Source organism: Prionailurus bengalensis, chromosome C1 (assembly GCF_016509475.1).
Source record: "Prionailurus bengalensis isolate Pbe53 chromosome C1, Fcat_Pben_1.1_paternal_pri, whole genome shotgun sequence".
Classification (NCBI taxonomy): Eukaryota; Metazoa; Chordata; class Mammalia; order Carnivora; family Felidae; genus Prionailurus; species Prionailurus bengalensis.
The window spans coordinates 213,688,402-213,707,093 of record NC_057345.1 but is presented as its reverse complement, the minus strand read 5'-3'; the positions used below and the strand labels follow the sequence as shown (position 1 = coordinate 213,707,093).

The following is an 18,692-nucleotide window of genomic DNA, read 5'->3' as shown; positions in this document are numbered from 1 at the left end:
CATGATCAATGCTATAATGTTCCTTTCATAAGACCCACGTCTTGGGGAGCCTGGCTGGCTCAGTCGGTTAAGCATCCGACTTCGGCTCAATTCATGATCTCGCGGATTGTGAGTTCGAGCCCCCCGTCGGGCTCTGTGCTGACGGCTCGGAGCCTGGAGCCTGCTTCGGATTCTGTGTCTCCTTCTCTCTCTGCCCCTCCCCCGCTTGTGCTCTGTCTCTCTCTGTCTCTCAAAAATAAATAAATGTAAAAAAAAAATTTTTTTTTCAAAGACACATCTATCTTGTCTCTCCAAAGTGATAGAAAGACAGAAGAAATTACTTGAAAATAGTTGATATATAAAGCATATAAATCTATGTTTCCAATTGTAAATGACATTAATTTTTTTTTTTAGAAAAGAAAAGGAACAACGATGTCAGTTCAAGTTCAACCAGAAGGTGTCAGAAAAATATTCCCCCAAAGGGTAAGTAAGCCAGAGACAGGGACTGGCCGTCAGACATCACTGGCGCCCTGGCCACCTGCCGATTGTTTGTGTCCTCTCTTCCTCCTCTTTCCCTCCCATCTTCGTCCTCCTCCTCCTCTTCCCCCTCCTCCTTTTCTGTGAGCATTCATTTCTCTTCTGCCTTGATAACATTTCTTCAGCACTGTCCCCTCTCACTCTCCCTTCCCTCTTTAGGCTCCGGCGACATTGGCATTCCTCCTCCCCGCCGTGAATTTATCATTGAAGTAGAACAGAGGCTACTTGAGGTAGGGTCCGCAGACTGGTGCCATCCACAAGTCTGTTGGTTGCAAGTCTGCAAACATAAAGAGCTTATAAACCAACCGTGACACTGAGCACCCCGTTTTCACAGCAGGACCTCCTCAGCGGAGATGCCTTATTTCTATTGGATCAAGCTCCTGTCTTGTCACGCGCCGGCACATTGAGTAGCACTGGTGTGATGCTTAAGAAAGATGCACGTACCGTAAATGTACAGCCTGAGGAATTAACACAAAGGCAAAGCCCACATGTACTTAGCGCCTAGGTTAAGAAACAGAACATAGCCCACACCCATAATCCCATCCCCACCTACACCCCGAGGGTCACCACCAGCCTGATTTCTCAAAGCATAGGCTCTTTGACACTGGATGCTTCGCCCTCCTTTCCTGCCCAGGGCTTCCTCGGTGTGCCCCCCTCACCCACCCGTTCCCCGAAGCTGACCCCCCTTGTTCTTCTTCCCTTTGCTACACATCCCCAGGCCTCACCTTGAACTAAGCGTTCTCTGTCCCAGCAGGCAAGGGCAGGTTTTCCTGACCCGCCTTCGTGGAACCCAGCGTTTTTTTTTTTCTTCACGGCACTTGTCACAACTAAAATTAACTGTGTACATCCTGTTCACTGTGTGAAAGTCTGATGAGGTCAGTAAGTGGTCGGTCTTGCTCTTTGCTCTGTGCCCAGTGTTCCCGTGCCTCACACAGTGTATACTTAAATAACTGTGCAATCAATACCTTATCTGTTCTTCTTCATGAAGTGTGACTACCAATATGAGAGATTCCATGTACTCAGAGAATGCACTTGTGCGCATTAGAAAAAGTGCCCTTTCCTCAATATGCTTTACCCACATCTGTCGGAGCTGACTCCTAAAACCAGGTCCTTTGCTGCCCTCTGACAGAAGGTCCTCGTAGAAAGTATCCAGCTCTGGGGCGCCTGGGTGGCTCAGTCGGTTGGGCGGCCGACTTCGGCTCAGGTCATGATCTCGCAGTCCGTGAGTTCGAGCCCCGCGTCGGGCTCTGTGCTGACAGCTCAGAGCCTGGAGCCTGTTTCGGATTCTGTGTCTCCCTCTCTCTGACCCTGCCCCGTTCATGCTCTGTCTCTCTCTGTCTCAAAAATGAATAAACGTTAAAAAAAAATAAAACATAAAGAAAGTATCCAGCTCTGAGTATGAATCAGAGCCCTCCTTAGAGGTGGGACCCTTGCTCAGTGCACAACCCACCCAACCATACGCAGAGGCCCTGATAACAACAGAAGTGTACCCACTTTACAATTGGCAAAGCACTTTGTCCTGCGTTTTGCCATTTAGCCATCATATAAGTATCGTTCAGCTCACTTTACGGATTCAATTAGAGCATAAAAGACTTGCATGAACTAAGATCAACCTAGGTGTCCTAAGTGCAAGTTTTTTGTTCTTTGCACTGAAAAAAAGAAAATACTCCCCGGTGTCTGTAGGAAACACGAGTAGGAAGCACGAATCTAAGCAGATGCTGAGAGCTGTCTGTCAGCGTCAGCTTCTTCTGTCTCTTTAGCACTTCTGCCCTGGCCGTGCCTTCTGATTTAACGCCGGCTGTCTCTGTGTTGTTATCGACATACAGTAGGGAGTCCTGTTGAGGCATTTCTGACAGTATGAAAGGAACTGGGGGGGGGGGGGGGGTGGTCCAGCAGGTCTGGATTCCACTGCCAGTCCCACCTTGTACCGTGTGGGGATGTCCGGGAATTCCGTCTCCACCTTTGAGCCTGAGTCCCCCATCTATAAAGTGGGGATCACCATCATTGCCTTCCCTTTGATAAGTTGTTGTGAAAATAAACTACACGGTGTGTGTGTGTGGCCTTTACTATTGCCTTGATGATCAGCCACCCCATCTCCCCACGAACCCTTCGCGTTCAGATCAGGGAGCTCCAGACCTCTCCCCAGGCCATGTCTGTCCATGCATGATTTTCACCACGTGCCTTCACCCTGTGTTCTGAAAGGATTCCTGAAGTTTGTTCCCATTCTGCTTTTCTTGCCTCTGTTAGGCTTTCTTCTCGTTTCCTGCACCCTGCTTTCCATTTCCAGGAACTCTCTTTATTAATGGCTTACCTTCATAGCAGGCTCCTCATTGTTTGCTCACGCTTACGAATGGTGATCTAACAGATGTGGGAGAGCGCCAAGGAGGCCTTCCCCTCAGGGTTCCATCCTTAAAAAGCCTGTTTCCAAGACGGAGCAGGTGAGACGAAGCTAAATGCAGGACTACCGGAACAGATCAGAAAGCTGTCCCTCCATAGGCGCAGGGTAGTGGCTTTGGAGCTACCCAGGACAGAAGGTCCTGGCTGACTTGGGAAGCTGCCTGAACCAGGTAAAGGAGGGAGTTCTGCCTGTGCCCGCAACCCTGCACCCTGGCTGGCTGCCCAGAACTCCCAGTGCCGCCCACTGCTCCTGCATCTGCTTGCGAGCCTGTCTGGGACATCTGTTTTGGGACCTATACTTATCATAGGGAATGAGTTCCGTGAGACAGACAACTATGCAAGGTCCCCGATGCCCTGCTAATCCCCCTCGGGGTTTGCGGCAGTGGTCCAAAGTTACCTGTGCCTCTGCCTTGTCTCCCAAGTTAGGAATCCGCCATGGCTGGTCTTCGGTTCAACCTTGACAATAATATGCACTTACATACCCTTGCTAGGAAATTGCACAGCCCAGATCGTAAGCCCCGCCAGTCTGGCTCCTGAGGCTGAGCTGTCATCCCCTGGGCCCTATTTATTTAAGTGGGCAGAGTCCGGAGACAGTGGTGGAGCCAGCCAGTCCACGCAAGAATGCTGGCTGGCTTTTGAAACTAAGTTCTTCCCACCCCCTTCACTCCTATCCAGCCCCTGCCCCTCCAAGACTGGACATCCTTCAGCATTCCGTCCAAGGGAGCCATCTGGTCACTTCTCAGGGATCTCTGCTTTCTCGTCTGCCTCTAGTTCATATCCTTCCAAAGTAACTAACGGTTTCTTCACCGTTAGCATCGATGCCGCTTGTTTCTTTTTCCGGGGAGGCTCTTGCCTTTTCATACATTTCCTTTGGCTCTTGCAATAAGTGTTTGAAGCAAGGGAGAAAGTTGGACTGGCTGTTCTCCTAGCCTCATTCTGCACGTAACATCCTGTGTAACTCAACACAAGCCGTGGGCAGCGCCTTCTCCTCGCCCCCGGAGACGGCTCCCGCAGTCTATCTGGAATGAATTCGCCCACAGTGCGGCTGTGGTAAAAAGCGGCAGGAGTGGCTGGTATTTATTTTAAACTCTTTTCCAACTGCTTCTCTCCTGAATCAATACCCCCACATCCCTGCTCAACGTTTCACCGTTGCCAAATCTCTCCATGTGCAATTTGCAGATTAGGCTAGAGTTCTTGGCGGTGAGGGGGGGGTGGGGGTGGGGTGGGGGGTTCTCTTTTGACTCATGGAGGAAGGAACAGAAAAGCAATAAAATGAAAAAGGACGGGAGAAAATGAAGACTGACACTAATCTCTCGGTGCTGAGCGCCTCACTTACCCCGCCTTGGTGTCAATCAGGTGATAAGATTATAAACAAAGACCTTTCTTCCAGCTACCCGAGCACCAGGAAATATTCTGGGCCGGCAACTTCTATCCGGGTAGAGGGATAAACAGGTTGCTTATGGAATAGAGGAGCGGTGGGTGATAGCCAATTAGCTTACGAATTAAAACCCAGCACAGGAGCCCTATCTGCTTTACTGAACATTTTGTTTGATGCAGTGTTGGGGGCGATGGCTTTGTTGATCAGAAACTACTCTGTACACGTGGCTAATCTGCCACTCAAAATGGAGGAAGTGCTGCCAGTTAGCCAGAGGCTGTTCCCCAGTGCCATTTACGTGATTATTGTTACTATTACTGTCGTTAGAGTTCGGGGCAAGGGGAAGGCCGGAACGAGAGAAAACGAAGACTGAGTGAAACTATACTCTTCTACTTTCCCTTCTGCTTCCAGAAAAACCCGAAGACGACCCCGTGGATTTTCACTCTCCTAAACTTCCCGTGACGTGTGGTGAAGCTAAAGGGATTTTATATAAGGAGAGACTGAAACGAGGTGGGTTTCCCGATCTTCTGCTCTTTGGAACGCCCGGAGCCACTAGAAGAGAGGAAAATACCCGTGCGTCTCCTTGTCCAGGAGATAAACCCTGCAAGCTAGGCTGCAGCGAAGGAAGTGCCTTGTTAACAAGGAATTTTCGCTTCTCCGCGTCGTGGTGAACCCGGCTGCCAGGCCACTCCACCACCGTGGACCCAGTGGCCATACTTGCCGCATGCAGATGTCGCACAAAATGCAAACCCTCTCCCGCTCCCACAGGGCTTAGGGCTTCCTTCAGCCTGAGAGAGGAGGAATCCAGGCTCCCCTGCTATCCTCCCTCCCTGCAGAGAGTCTCTCTGGACCCAGGCAGGCGGAACAACCCCAGTTAGGAGTTTGGAGGTCTAGGGTGAATTCACAGAGCATGAGATTGGGTCCAGGAATGGGCCGTCTTTATCCTCCAGGATCCTCAGAGAAGTGCATTCAGAACGAGGAGGGAATTTGGTTCACCCCGAAAGAATTTGAAATCGAAGGAAAACGGGCAACTTCAAGGAAATGGAAACAGAGTGTGCATTGCAGAGGAAAGACCTTAGAAGAGCTGCTGAAGGTATTATGACAGGGGACGGATGGGTGACGGGTTTAATTCTTGCAGGATGAGCGCAATTTCAATTACAGAAATGTGAAGGAATTTCCATTAGGATTGACAAAGAGCTCAATTTTTTATAGAGAAAAGTTATGGGTGATAAAATTAGAAAGGTTGGTGCTGACCGTGGAGAACTTTAAATGTGAGCAGAGGGCTGTGAGGTCAGGAGAGGCTTAAGAAGCTTAGCCCGGGGGTACTGGGTGGGGTAAACCAGGGGAAGCCAGATTGAGACCCAGATCTCTGAGAGCTTCCCTGGGCCCTCCGCCCAGTAAAGGCCTCCTCCAGACCCAGCTTATCTGGACCCCCGGGTGACGCGTTTCTAGACCATCCTGTCCATGGGCAGTGTCTCCTCTGCACTTCCCTGGCTCACACTCAATCCTCTGAGCCACAAACAAGGCTACTAATCTCTGTGATCCCAGACCCCAACACCAGGCCTCAAAAAACACCCAAAAAGAATATCACTGGGATGAAATCACAAGGATTTTACCTACCAAGGAAGAAATGGAGAGGAGAATGTGGGTGGGAAAGGAACTGGGAAGGAAGGACTAATGGGTCTTGGGTTTGAGTAACAGGAAAAAAATGAGTTTATCAAGTGACGTTCAGAAGAAGAGCCGATTGGAGGTTGGAGCTAATGGTGTTGCTTTCAGACACCTTGGGTTTGAGACCTGGTAGGACGTCCAGGTATAAATATTCACTAGGAAGTGGGAACTTTGATATGGACGAAAGAAGAGCTTCCCGGATAACCTCGTTCATTGACCCCTTCTCTCTTTCAGAAAGGACTTTTGTTCTGTCCCCCAAGAATAAATGTCAAGAGAAAGGTAAATAGCAGGTGAATTTCTACCACATTTTCAGTCGCCATGTTGCACACTCTCTGCATCCAAAGGCTCACCTTCGAGTCCTCAAGGTCCCCGGCCCTGGGTCACCTTTACTTTTAGTCATTGCATCTTCACGACAATGGCATTGGCACGCTGGTACATGTATGTACCCCTTTTGTTTTCATAATTTGGGAGGGGGACACAAAAACTCTTTAAAATAAAGATTAGAACAAAAACTGATGATGTACATGTGTTTTAGAAAAAGAACCGGGTGTTTGGATGATGACAAACCAAAGGTGTCAGAAATAGAATGTTCTAGTTTGAGAAGTAAATGTGGTATGGAGATAGACAAAAACGGTCTGTGAAAAGAACAAGGAGACCATCCTTGATTGAACACAAAGAATTCCTCAGTTCAACGGCTCCTTATCAGTGGCCCCAAAATGGAATCGCATTTGAATTGAGCTTTGCCTCTGCATAGCATCCCTCCAGGTGAAAAGGGCAGGCATCCATTGTCTGTACCAGCTGCTCCTTCTCGTCCTTCTTTGCTTGCTTAAATATGTCCTCAAGACACAAATCTCACCCATGAACTTCCCATAAGATACGAACCTTCAGCAGAGGCAATGGTGCCTCTCCCACCGTGCCCTGAAGGGCTGGCCTGACCCTTAGCTGGATTCATTGAAAAGACAAGGTGTCCTCCCAATGCTGTTTATTGTATGAAACATCTTTTCCATGCTGATTTGCAATATCTTGATATGTACAGGGAGGCTCCTTGTAATAGCCAAAAATTAGGGAAGAATCCTGCCCATGGACAGGATGGTCTGGAAATGCATCACCCAGGGGTCCAGATAAGCTGGATCTGGAGGCGGCCTCTACTGGGTGGAGGGTGCAGGGAATGCCCTTCAGTCAATGGAAAACCACCCAAGGGTTCTAAAGTCCAGAAAGCTTCTGGACGCTTAAACTGGTAGTAATACATATGGAAGGAGCCCAGTTTTGTTTATGTGACTATGGAGGTCTATGATTGCAAATATCTGAGTGAATTGGTTATTTGGGGATAGGATTATAGGGAATATTTGCCTTCCATATTACACATTTATGTACAGGTAGAATTTTCCTAATGACCATTTATTACTTTTGTCAACAGCAAAAAAGAAAAAAAACACAATAAAGATATTTTTAATCCAGAGCTTTAATTAATGGCCCCAATATTCTAGTTGCTGCTCACTCATGATACCACATGTCAGTACATTATAGCCAGAAGCACACTTGGCCCGACCTTTCAGTCCCACCTAGGAGAAGCCACATTGGGGTAACGAGACTCAGTTTAGTTCTGACTACAAATGGGCTAATGCGGGCCCTTTCTTCAGCAACGTTGTCTCATACATCACTGTCACTCTGCCATATACCCGTTCTCTGTTGGTGTCTATCTTTGTATATGTGTACCATCAAGAGACCTGATGCCGACGCTCCAAACGTGTGTTTTGGGGTTTCCCTGCAGGACGCTGCTTCCATGACCCAAGGCAAAATGGGCACAGGCTGAGTGCTTGTGAGAACCTCCATCTCTAGAAGGGCTCAGGATGCAGACAGAAGTTGTTACTCCAATGGCATACGGTGGGAACTGAGAACAGCTTTTTGCTTTATCTTGGACAGATTCTAGAGCCTTTGACTTAAGGGATTCTCATTCAAAGTGGGTCAATTTGCAAGTAAGCCTAAATGGGCATACGTAAAATCTGTAAATGAGGAATGTGTTACCTTGAATCCAAAGGCCTAAAAGATGTTGGGCAAGAGTTGCGGGCATTGAGAGGGTCAATAATCGTTTCTTGACTGTGTCAGGGACAGAACAGCCTTCAAACGATCAAATGATGCCCAGAAATTTGCTGAGCTGATGGGGCCCTGTGCTATGTGTGCACAATGGCCTATCCCTCTCTGGGAGCTCCTTTGTGGGTCATTGTATGTTCTGAATGAGTGTGTCAAATGAGAAGGATGTCATCGGGGTAGTGTCAGACTTGCGCTCCTGGGGCAAGTCGGACGCAGTTAAGATCTTGCCTGCAGAGGGTGTGTGTGATGATAAAGCTGTCGAGACACTGCAGGGAGCAAGGAGGGCTGTATCCCCACAGCTGCAAGGCAGCTGAGATGCTGTTGGAATAGGCACCGAACAGAACTTACTGGCCAAATATGGGACAGCAAAACACTTGCCAGGTGGATGGTGCCAGTCATTTCAATAATATTGTGTGTAGGGAACTTAATGGGTGGAGCTCCTTTTGAGTAATTATAGCCCACTGAATTTAAGCAAGTTACCCTCTACCCTCGTAGGGAGTTTCCAAAGGTAAACTAGAGGGAAAACAGTTACACCTCACACCTCACTTTAACCATCAAAATTGCTGCCTCCTGGTCATAATACCCACTGCCCTGAAATATCCTGTAGTGAACGTGCATGCTCTTGCCCGACGACTAACGAAATAAGATAAAATTAAGCTTTTGACACTTAACAATCAGCCTTACAAAAAGGAGCCCACGGACCGTTCCCCTCTGTTAAGACAGTGAATGGAATCCAGTATCAATTTCAAGGCTCAAAGCTTATCATACGAGATGCAGGAGTGATTATTTCTACTCTTCCACTATCTGCCCAGTTTGGTCTGTTCTTGAACTTGAAAAGAATGAGCGGTCCCTCATGGTAGATGACTGCAACCTCAGGGCCATGGCCCAGCAGACCCAACACAACTCAAAGAGTAAGCCAGTTCGAAGAACCAGTTAGCCAACCAGAGCAAGAGACGACAGACCCCTGGTCACCAAGACTCCCTGCCTGTTGAGCCGATGTCTCGTGGTTACGTGCAGCGAGGTGGGATCGACTGGGTTCAGATATCGAAAGTGAAGATGCAACACTCACACATTTCATACCTAGCGAGTATGAAATGATTTATCACTCACATACTGAGGCTTCCTACGGAGGGCCGGGCAGGTTGCCAAGCTGGTCTGAAAATGCCTGAGTGGCGAGAGGGAATAGCTCCAGGTTTTACCATGGCTATGAGTGGGGCCAAGGTGAGAATTCCCTTGCTGGCGCAGAGCTTGTCTGGTTTGAACTTCTCTCTGAGGCCAGGAGGGGGAGCGCATGAGCCTCCTTATCGACTTGCCGACTTGCCGAGAGGTGGTGAAAGGGGTAAGAGAGAGGGGTGGGACTTGAAGCTGTCAGCAGTGGAGCAGAAAAGCCAGAGTCAGAAGGTGACCGTGCAGGTGTACGTCCTTTCTCTCGTTCGCTGTCATACCATGTGTGTTGGAAACTATCCTACTCCAGAGCCTAGGGAAGGGGGTGTTTTGTGCTGGTCACAGACTGTCCATAACCAATGTGGTTAGACGGGCCGTTGTGGTTCTTAATATAATCGCAAGGTGCCTTCCAGCAATAACCATCAGGAAACTGAAAAAAAAATTTTATTACTTTTTATTACTTACGGGACATGGAAATTACAGAGCACACCTGGGGCCATACAGTGAGGTGGCCAAGAGATTGATGGAGAGAGAGAGAGATAGAAGGAGAGAGAGAGAGAGAGAAAGAGCACAGGCGAAGGTGGGGGCCTAGGGCTTTGCAGGCTCACTCTTTATTGGTGCATTTAAAACATAACAGCTGGAATTTAAAGTGTGAGAAGAGAAAGAAAAAAAAAAAAACAAGCGATCCAAATGGTCAGTTCTTGAAACCAACCAAGATCTCTAACACAAAGGAGCCTCTGTGGGGACAGGCAGCCTGGCTCTTTATCTAGTTGTGTGGCTGGCAATGCATTTACTCCAGAAATAAGGAGATAGCTGTCTTTGATGGGGTGCTAGAACAATCCAGGCTTCGGTCAGGCACTTGCATTACAAAAAAAGGAGAAAAGAAAAAAGCTGTCAGGACTCACACCACAGAGGGACTGGGGCTCTGGATCCAACCAAGGTCTCAACTGGGAGGAGGGGGGAGGTCTGGGCTGTGGGAAGCTGGCATCTGCATCCCGGGCCTAGGCAGGTCGGGTGTCCAGTCAGAGGGCACTCCAGGGACAAAGAAAGGCAGACTGGTGAGTTTGGGATGGGAAGGCCAGAAAGTTCACCTGAACTTCAAGGTTGGCAGGGAGCCCTCTTTATGGAGTCCTGGGGCCCTCCGAAGTAGAAGAATTTGCTCCGGAAGCCTCCCCAGCTAAGACCGTGATGAATTTCATCCCCAAATCAAAGGGAATTTTTACTCTGACTGAGTGGCTAGTTTTGAGAATGGGCAAGACATTTCCATCCTTCCCGCCCTCACCCAGGTCCTTGTGCTTGTGTTGTGGACAGTTGAGGGTAGTGGCAGGATTTCTCTCCTTAGCTGTAACTGATCCCCAGCCTCCTCCATCCTCTGCTCCAGCTCCTAATGATCTATTTCCTGCCTTTTCACCTCCCAGAGGCACAGACAGAAAGGTGCCTCTTCCTGACGCCTACCTTCAGTGCAGAGAAAACATTCCCCTTGTGTGTAAAGCCCTACTGTCCATCTTGCAGGGTCAGGAGAACAGGGGCTCCTGCCTGTAGGTCTTTATCCAGCAGTAAAGATCACCTGGAGAATTTACTGGATCACATTCTAAGGCCATGAGAAAGACAGTGATTTCTGAGGCCCACAAAACAACCCATTTGTACAGCAGCCATCTGTCTTTGTGTTTCCATCAAGAACTGTTCTGGGTCTGCCCAGCACGCTTACCTGGGACGGCACACGGTGGACGGGAACAGCTCTGAACCCTGGCACGGGCGGCCCAAATACTAAGTTGTGTTGACTTCGCAGAAAAAAAAAAAGCATCTTGCCTTCCCAGGCTTGTAAAAAGAGGAAGTTGCCTAAAGCTGTGTTTCCTCAAATGTCATGTACTTCCAAAGTGCCTGGGGTCCTGTTAAAACAGATTCCAATTCAGCGGGTCTGCCTCTCTCACCGCCTCCCAGGTAACGGTGATGCCCTTGGTCCTCAGACCACGCTCTGTGCAGAAAGGGCTTAAATGACCTTCCAGTCCCTTCCGGCTCTGACAATGTGCGGTTCAAGGGGCAACTTGAGGATTCTTGCCGTCTGCTTTTCTGCGATCGATCGGTCGGAAAGGCCAGGCTGGTGCTCCATCGGCGCTCTCTCGGAGCACCGTGGTCAGCTGGAGACATCCACTCTGGAACACACAAGGACGGCGTGTTCCAAGGCCCCTCGGTGTCGGTGTGCTGTGGGTCTCACTGATGCCATCCCTGCTGCATTATCTCCGCTTCCAGGGGGAAACCTCCAAGGAATGTGAGGTGTGCTATAGAGGGGGACCACGGCTCTGCTGTGTCCCTTGTCCGAGAGCCTTTCGTGAGGACTCACATCCCGCCTGCAGAGGCTGAGAGGTTAGCGAGACCCAGCCCCGCCTTCCGCACGCCCACTCTGCCCGCTTCTGCTCTGGTCGCCCATCTCCGGGCAGAAAAGCCGGATGTGTAAGCATTGTGGCTCGGGGGTGGCCCAGAGCAGCTGGATGGGGCGGCAGCCTATGTTCCGTCTGATCTCGGTGTCTGGCATCTGGCTCTCGGAGTCTGCGACCGAGCCTCCTTGACTCCACAATGCCACTGCCCGTGGGAGGTGCCCTTTCCTGGTTTTGCAACCCTGCCTCCTGTCCCAGGGGCTTGGGAATGGGAACCGTCAGTTGTTTGTGATCTGCAACTGTTCAGAAAGGTAGGAAACGTGGCCTGGTCCGTGCATGTTACCGTGGGCTCAACAGGCTGTTAGAGGCCTTGGTCCCCAAGGGTTAAGGCCCAGATTCGACCCTTGGGCGCTGCACGCAGGACTCCCAGCAGCTCAGACAGGGAAAGGAGGACCCACCACTCACCCTGACCCTGCCCTCCACGCACGGAGCCCCCTGTTGCCACCCTCGATGGGAGGATGGTCATGGACTCGGGCCCCACGTGGGGGTCCTGGAGACTCTGGGAGGGGAGTCCCCTTCATCTCCCAGCTGTATCCATCAGCCATGTCTAAAAGGAGAACAATGGCAGCAGTAGGGACAGCGGCTGTTTCCAGGGGCCTTGCCCCCCGCTCACTTCTGCCTGTCCTCCCAGGAGCCCGCGGAGTTGCACCTTCTGCAGGATGGAGTCTTCGGGAAGGCAGCCGTGTTGCGGGAAACCTGAGGTCCTGGAGAGGCTGCTACAGCCTGAGGAGCAGTTGGTGAGCTGGGTGCGAACTCCACCTTCCCCCTGACAGCGAGAAGTCCGACGGGACGAGGGAGAGGGGAAGGGCGCCCGAGGGAGCTTTTGGCGTCTCTCTTCTGAGGATGGAGATTCGGTGCCTGAACATAGTTCGACGCACACCTCGGTCCTTTGGCAAACGTGGTTGGACGGCTGGCTGGGTCCGCCTGGGCACAGGCCCAGCTTCACTTTCTCCGAGCTGCATTTCACTGTAAAAGGTCTCTTCACATTTTACAGAAATGTGGGTTCCTCCTCTGGAAGGCCTACTGTCACCCACAAAGCTCCTTTTTTGCAGAAACCCCGCATAATATAAGTCATGTTTTATGATTCTCGTCCTCCGGGCATCTCTCTTATGTACAACTCTTTCTGGAATTTTGGAGTGTGACTCCTGCAGGCACCCCGGCTTGCAGAGAGCGGGTTTGGCTGCAGACTGTGGAGAGGGACTCCCTGGGTCCCACTCCACCCGCCGCGTCCTGGTTCTGGGACACCGGGCGACTTGCTCCGCCTCCCATGTACCTCAGTTTCATCCTCTCTTAGGTGGAAACGTCTTTCTTACAGACAGCACAGGGTTTAGAGCGCCGTCTCAGGGGACTTCGAGTCCAGCTCTACCACTGGTTAGCCTTGAAATCCTGGGTAGGCGGCTGAACTTCTCCATCCCCTGGAAATGGGGGTAATGACAGCCCCTGCATCATTGGGCTGTTGTAGGATCATGAGTTAATATCGTGGCAGTGCCTAGAACGGTGCCTGGCATAGACACGGCAGATGCTAATACCATTACCACCCTGGACATGAAGGCTTGTTACATTTCAGGATCCATTATATTACTGGATCCATTCCAGTAACAATGGCTGTGCTAATATCACCCCTTTGGTGGCTTTGTCCCTGTATTTGCGATTATGGAGACCCCTTTAAGGAAGCCATGTGGTTGGACCTGGTTAAGGAAAGGTTGACTGAGAAAGTGTATACGGTGCCGTGCTTTGTGCGGGACGTGCGCCTGATCTTTCACAACCATAAAGTGTTTTACAAGGTAAAGGGCGTCTCCTCTTTCTTTTGCACTTCCTTTCCAATTTTCCCTAATTTCCGGCACAGCAGAACTCTGCAAGAGTTGTACGGACCTTGTCCCAGAGAGAGGTCAAAAAGAGTAGGATTGCAGAAGAAAACAGCCTGTAAATTCCAGCGGTGGTGAGGACGATGTCCGAGGGGATAGCAAGCAGGACAGGGAAGAATCCTTGTAAACGGCACCTGAAAAAGCTCCATCCTCCGCTCGAGGACAGACAAGAGAGTCCCACCGAGGACAATCCATTTCATCCTGCCTCCTCGTTCAAACAGAGAGGAAAGGTAGTTAACGGTTACAGTGTTCTGCACGCCTCAGAAATACAGAAATCAATGAATGAACTAAACTTGATGAAATAACTTAAATTCCCAGAATGCTCATACTAGGATTGTTCTACTCCTAAATTTCCCAGTGGCCCCAAACATCCAGACTTGTCTCAGCTGGTGGTGGCTTCATCCTTTGTCAGTAGGGAGAGACAACTAGTTGTGCTATTGTGCAAGCCGACGCGTTCTTAACTTTACTTTGCTGAGTTTATCCTGATTTTTCCTATCATTTGTGCAGATATTTCTTGGGAAGTACCTAAGGAAGATTTCTACCTCCACCCAGCCTCCTTCCCCTTCTTCCCATGGCACAAGATGGCCTGTTCCCAAACCACAAACTGTAAACTGATGTCTGTGCAGGGAGCTGGAGGGAGAAAGAGTCTACCCATGGAGCCCCTCCATGCCTGGCCCAGTCTTAGCCTCGGAGAACGGAACGCTCATCTTTCCTTCCGAGAGTGGGGCTGTCAAGAAATGCTTTATCTTTATCTATTTTACACCAAGTTGAGGCTTTGCTGTGATCAAAATCGGCTCTCCAGCCCTGACCATTTGTCAGTTCCAAGTTAGGAACTGGGCAGAGGCTCATCCATTTCAATATTATGGCAGCAGCATTTCCCCCCCCAAACTACACACACACACACACACACACACACACACACACTGCCTGGCTGATGGGGAAGCACAGCATTCAGGACAGGGAGGGCGGGGCTCCAAAAAATGCAAGAGATTTGATGGTCCTGATTCTTTGTCCCTAGACACCTGTTAGTTTGCCTTTTTTTTTTTTTTTTTTGTCTTTCAGGCTTCTGACTTTGGTGAGATAGGATTGGACTTGGAGGCAGAATTTGAAAAGGACCTCAAAGAGATGTTTATTTTTTGCAAAGCCAATGAGAACAGCTTCCAGACTCTTTGACCCTGTTCTAGAAAAACTAAGGCACCCCAACTTCAGGATCCAGATGATGTGACCCTGGCCATCTTTAGACAGCCAGTGAGTCTAGAATGTTATTGGCTGCCCTCTTGACTCAAACGCAGAGCCTTGTACCATCATCACACCTGTCTTTTCTTTCTACACCTAAAAGTGTGTGTGTGTGTGTGTGTGTGTGTGTGTGAAATACACCTCTCATCCCCATCTAAGGCCTCTTCCTTCTCAATATTTACATCTCTCTTCTCCCACAGTATATATACTCATCTGTTCAACTAAAACAATACTACAACAATAGCTTCAGAATTTCTACCCTCACATCACTATGAAAAAGAAACTAAACTGAATTCTAAAGTTGTATGCAATTGATTTTTGTATATATATATATATGTGTGTGTGTGTGTGTGTGTGTGTGTGTGTGTATTTCAATATCATTGCAGAGAGTGTTTTTCAGAATTTTTGTTCCTATACTTATGAAAGAGGTTGATCCTCACACTTCCATGTCCTGTCATAATCAGATGTAGGGCTACCCCAGCTGGGTACGATAATCCCTAACATCTTCTACCTTTTTATATGCTCGGGAATAGTTTATAATGTTTTCAAAGAATCAGCTCATAAAATTATATAGCCCATCATTCTTTTGAGAAGTAATATTGACCATGATCTCTGCTTTTTCATGGTCATTCAACTATTCAGGTATTCTCTTGCTTTTGAATCAAGGTCCACTTTTATAGTTTTCTATGAAGGCATTCATGCATGTGTTGTTTGTAGTTAGCCTTATTTCTGCCATATCATTTTATTCCTTCTCTTTGGAATACTTTCCCATGATTTTTGTCAACATTTTCTTTGTCTTCACCTTCTACTCTGGAAGGCATCTGTAACAGTTTTTAATTCTCCCAATATTTACCCGCAAGTTTTGTGAATGTATTTTTAACTTATTTTTTAAATGTCAGAGCCAAGGGGCACCTGGGTGGCTCAGTGAGCTGAGCATCTGACTCTTGATTTCTGCTCAGGTCATGATCCTAGGGTGGTGGGATCAAGCCCCATGTTGCACTCTGCACTGACACTGAAGGGCCTGCTTGGGATTCTCTCTCTCTTCCCCCCTCCCCCTACTTCTAAAAATAAATAAATAAATAAACTTAAAAAAATAAAAAATAGGGGTACTTGGGTGGCTCAGTCAGTTGGGCATCTGACTTCAGCTCAGGTCATGATCTCACGGTTCATGAATTCAAGCCCCGCATCAGGCTCTGTGTTGACAGCTCGGAGCCTGGAGCCTGCTTTGAGTTCTGTGTCTCCCTCTCTCTCTGCCCCTCCCTTGCTCACTCTCGTGTCTCTGTCTCTGTCTCTGTATCTCTCTCTCTCTCTCAAAAATAGGTAAAAAATAAAATAAATACAATAAAAAATAAAATAAAATATCTTTAATGAGCCACATATTTAGGCCAAAGTGTTTTTCACCTTTTGTACCTCTCAGTCCCCTTATTCCAGTCTATTCACTGTTTTACGACGTAGCTCTTTATGATAATTAGTAAATGTTCACTTTTACTCTATATTAATTATTTTAATTTTATTCAATTATATACGTCATTACTTTGTTATTTTTACATTGCATAAATCATTTGTTATGTCAAATATACACCAGAATTGAAAAGCAAACGTTAAAAATGTGTGTAATACAATCACCCATGTTCGTGAGAGCAATATCAATGGTGTGAATTAAAGTCTTTTTTTGCCGTGACTTTGCCTTGCTTCTTTTTCGGCTCCTTCTTCCCATCAGTGAAGTATATGTTTAACTAACTTTAAAAGAAGGAGCACCTGGGTGGCTCAGTCGGTTGCGCGTCTGACTTCAGCTCAGGTCATGATCTCATGGTTCATGAGTTTGAAATTTAGCATCGAGCTCTGGGCTGACGGCTCAGAGCCAAGAGCCTGCTTCAGATTCTGTGTCTCCTCTCTGCCCACCCCCCTCCACTCACACTCTGTCTCTCTCTCTCTCAAAAATAAATAAAACTTGGGGCGCCTGGGTGGCGCAGTCGGTTAAGCGTCCGACTTCAGCCAGGTCACGATCTCGCGGTCCGTGAGTTCGAGCCCCGCGTCAGGCTCTGGGCTGATGGCTCAGAGCCTGGAGCCTGTTTCCGATTCTGTGTCTCCCTCTCTCTCTGCCCCTCCCCCGTTCATGCTCTGTCTCTCTCTGTCCCAAAAATAAATAAACATTGAAAAAAAAAATTTTTTTTAAATAAATAAATAAATAAATAAATAAAACTTAAAAAAATTTTTTTAAGGAATTTTAAAAGAAGAGTTTCCGGGTGGCATGTTTTCTGAATCTGCACAGCTCTGAATGTCTTCTTTTGTTTTCCTAAATTCACTACTGGGGTACAACATGTATTTTATCACAACTTCTCACCTTCGAAATCGATTTAGACTTTGGCCCACTGTGGGCATTTTATCCTACAACGGTGAAGCCTGCATTCAGCCAGAATTCCATTTCTTTGTCGGTATGTGGACACATATCCAGTTTCCCCTTTCCCTCTATCGCTATATATTTTTGACAGGATACGATTCAATGTAATATTCTTATCATTGATCTTGCCTAGCACACCGAGCCCTTACAATATACATCCCTGCTTCCTTTTTTTTTAGCAGCCGCATTAAATCTTTCTGATCCTTTTGTTCTGGGCTCTCTTTCAAGAACATCTATTATCCGTATGCTAGCTATCCATTCTCTGTCCTCCTTACTTATCATTTTAAAAAAAGAAAAAATAAATTCTGGGAAGCACTCTTCTTCTGAGGTCATTTGTCTAAGCCTTAAACATACTAACTTAAAACAACTGCAAGTCTGCGGTCAATCTTTGTGAACTAATGATTTTTTTTTATCATTTGAATAATGCTAAGCTCTATCTGTTGACCAAGTAAACTTTCCCTACCACAATGCTTTTCTTCTCTGAAGACAAAAGTAAAAAGCTTTCTGCAACTACTAAGTTGTCCTGATCTGTGTTTTTGATTTTTTTTTTTTCACTCTTACTTAGTGCCAGTGGAGAAGTGTTATGGACTAAATTGTGTCCTCCCACCAAATTCTTATATTGAGGCCCTAACCCCCACGGTGACGTACTTGAACACAGGGCTTGGAAGAGGGTGTTAATGGTTGGATGAGGTCACAAGCGTAGGCCTGAATAAGATTAGTGCCCTTACAAAAAGAGGAAGAGGCCCCAGAGATCACCCTACATGCACACAAGAAGGGCATGTGAGGAGAGGAGGAAGGAGGAGGCCCCACTCCAAGCCAGGAGCAAAATCTCACCAGGAATGGAGTCCGCTGGCACCTCCATCTGGGACCTCCAACCTCCAGGCCCGTGAGAAATAAATGCCTATTGTCCAAGGTGCCCAGGCTGTGGGGCTGTGTTGTGGCAGCCAGAGCTGACTGATACAAGCGGTGAGGGCCACCTTCGGAGCCCAATGTCCTCCTCCAAGAGGCACTCTGTGGGGAGTGTGTTGGCGTTCCCATTTCAGCACCTGGTGTCGCAGACTAATAAACAGACAATGAACAGAGATTCCCCAGTGTTTCCACAGCAGTGTGAACTACCACATGGACTGACTTCACCTACGATCCAGGAAAGGGTGGAGGCAGTTTGAACCCTGACTTCAGAAAAGCTTGTAATGAAATAGAATTCCTTTTATTATGTGGGAAGAGGACAAACATGATCACAAAGACTGCCACTCCTGATGCCATTCTGGGAGGGAAGGGTGGGTCCTAGATATGGTCATCCCTTCGGTACAGATTTCTCCTCCTAGCACATTCTTGGTGTCTCGTGACAAAAGATCCCCCCACTCCAGTGGCTTACCAGTGGCTTACCAGTGGCTCACCAGTGGCCAGGACTGCTGGGTACTAAATGATCTCACATCCAGTGGTGGCTGTGTGGCTCAATTGGTTGGGCTGAGCATCTGACTCTTGACTTTGGCTCAGGTCATGATCTTGCTGTTCATGGGATCAAGCCCTGTGTTGGGCTGTGT

The 18,692-nt window shown here is 48.2% G+C and overlaps 1 protein-coding gene across 1 annotated transcript in view; it reads left to right on the top strand.

Annotated features, from left to right (window-relative positions):
- Nucleotides 1–15,048, top strand: part of LOC122481881 (sp110 nuclear body protein-like) — a 31,821-nt gene extending 16,773 nt beyond the window's left edge. Inside the window, 10 exon segments of the mRNA XM_043578127.1 lie at nt 394–462; nt 4,700–4,798; nt 5,239–5,381; nt 6,191–6,235; nt 11,462–11,547; nt 11,549–11,575; nt 12,278–12,383; nt 12,641–12,716; nt 13,294–13,430; nt 14,574–15,048. Of these exon segments, the coding sequence (XP_043434062.1) occupies nt 394–462; nt 4,700–4,798; nt 5,239–5,381; nt 6,191–6,235; nt 11,462–11,547; nt 11,549–11,575; nt 12,278–12,383; nt 12,641–12,716; nt 13,294–13,430; nt 14,574–14,684 (899 nt within the window). The 3' untranslated portion in view covers nt 14,685–15,048.
- Nucleotides 15,049–18,692: the final 3,644 nt, after the last annotated feature.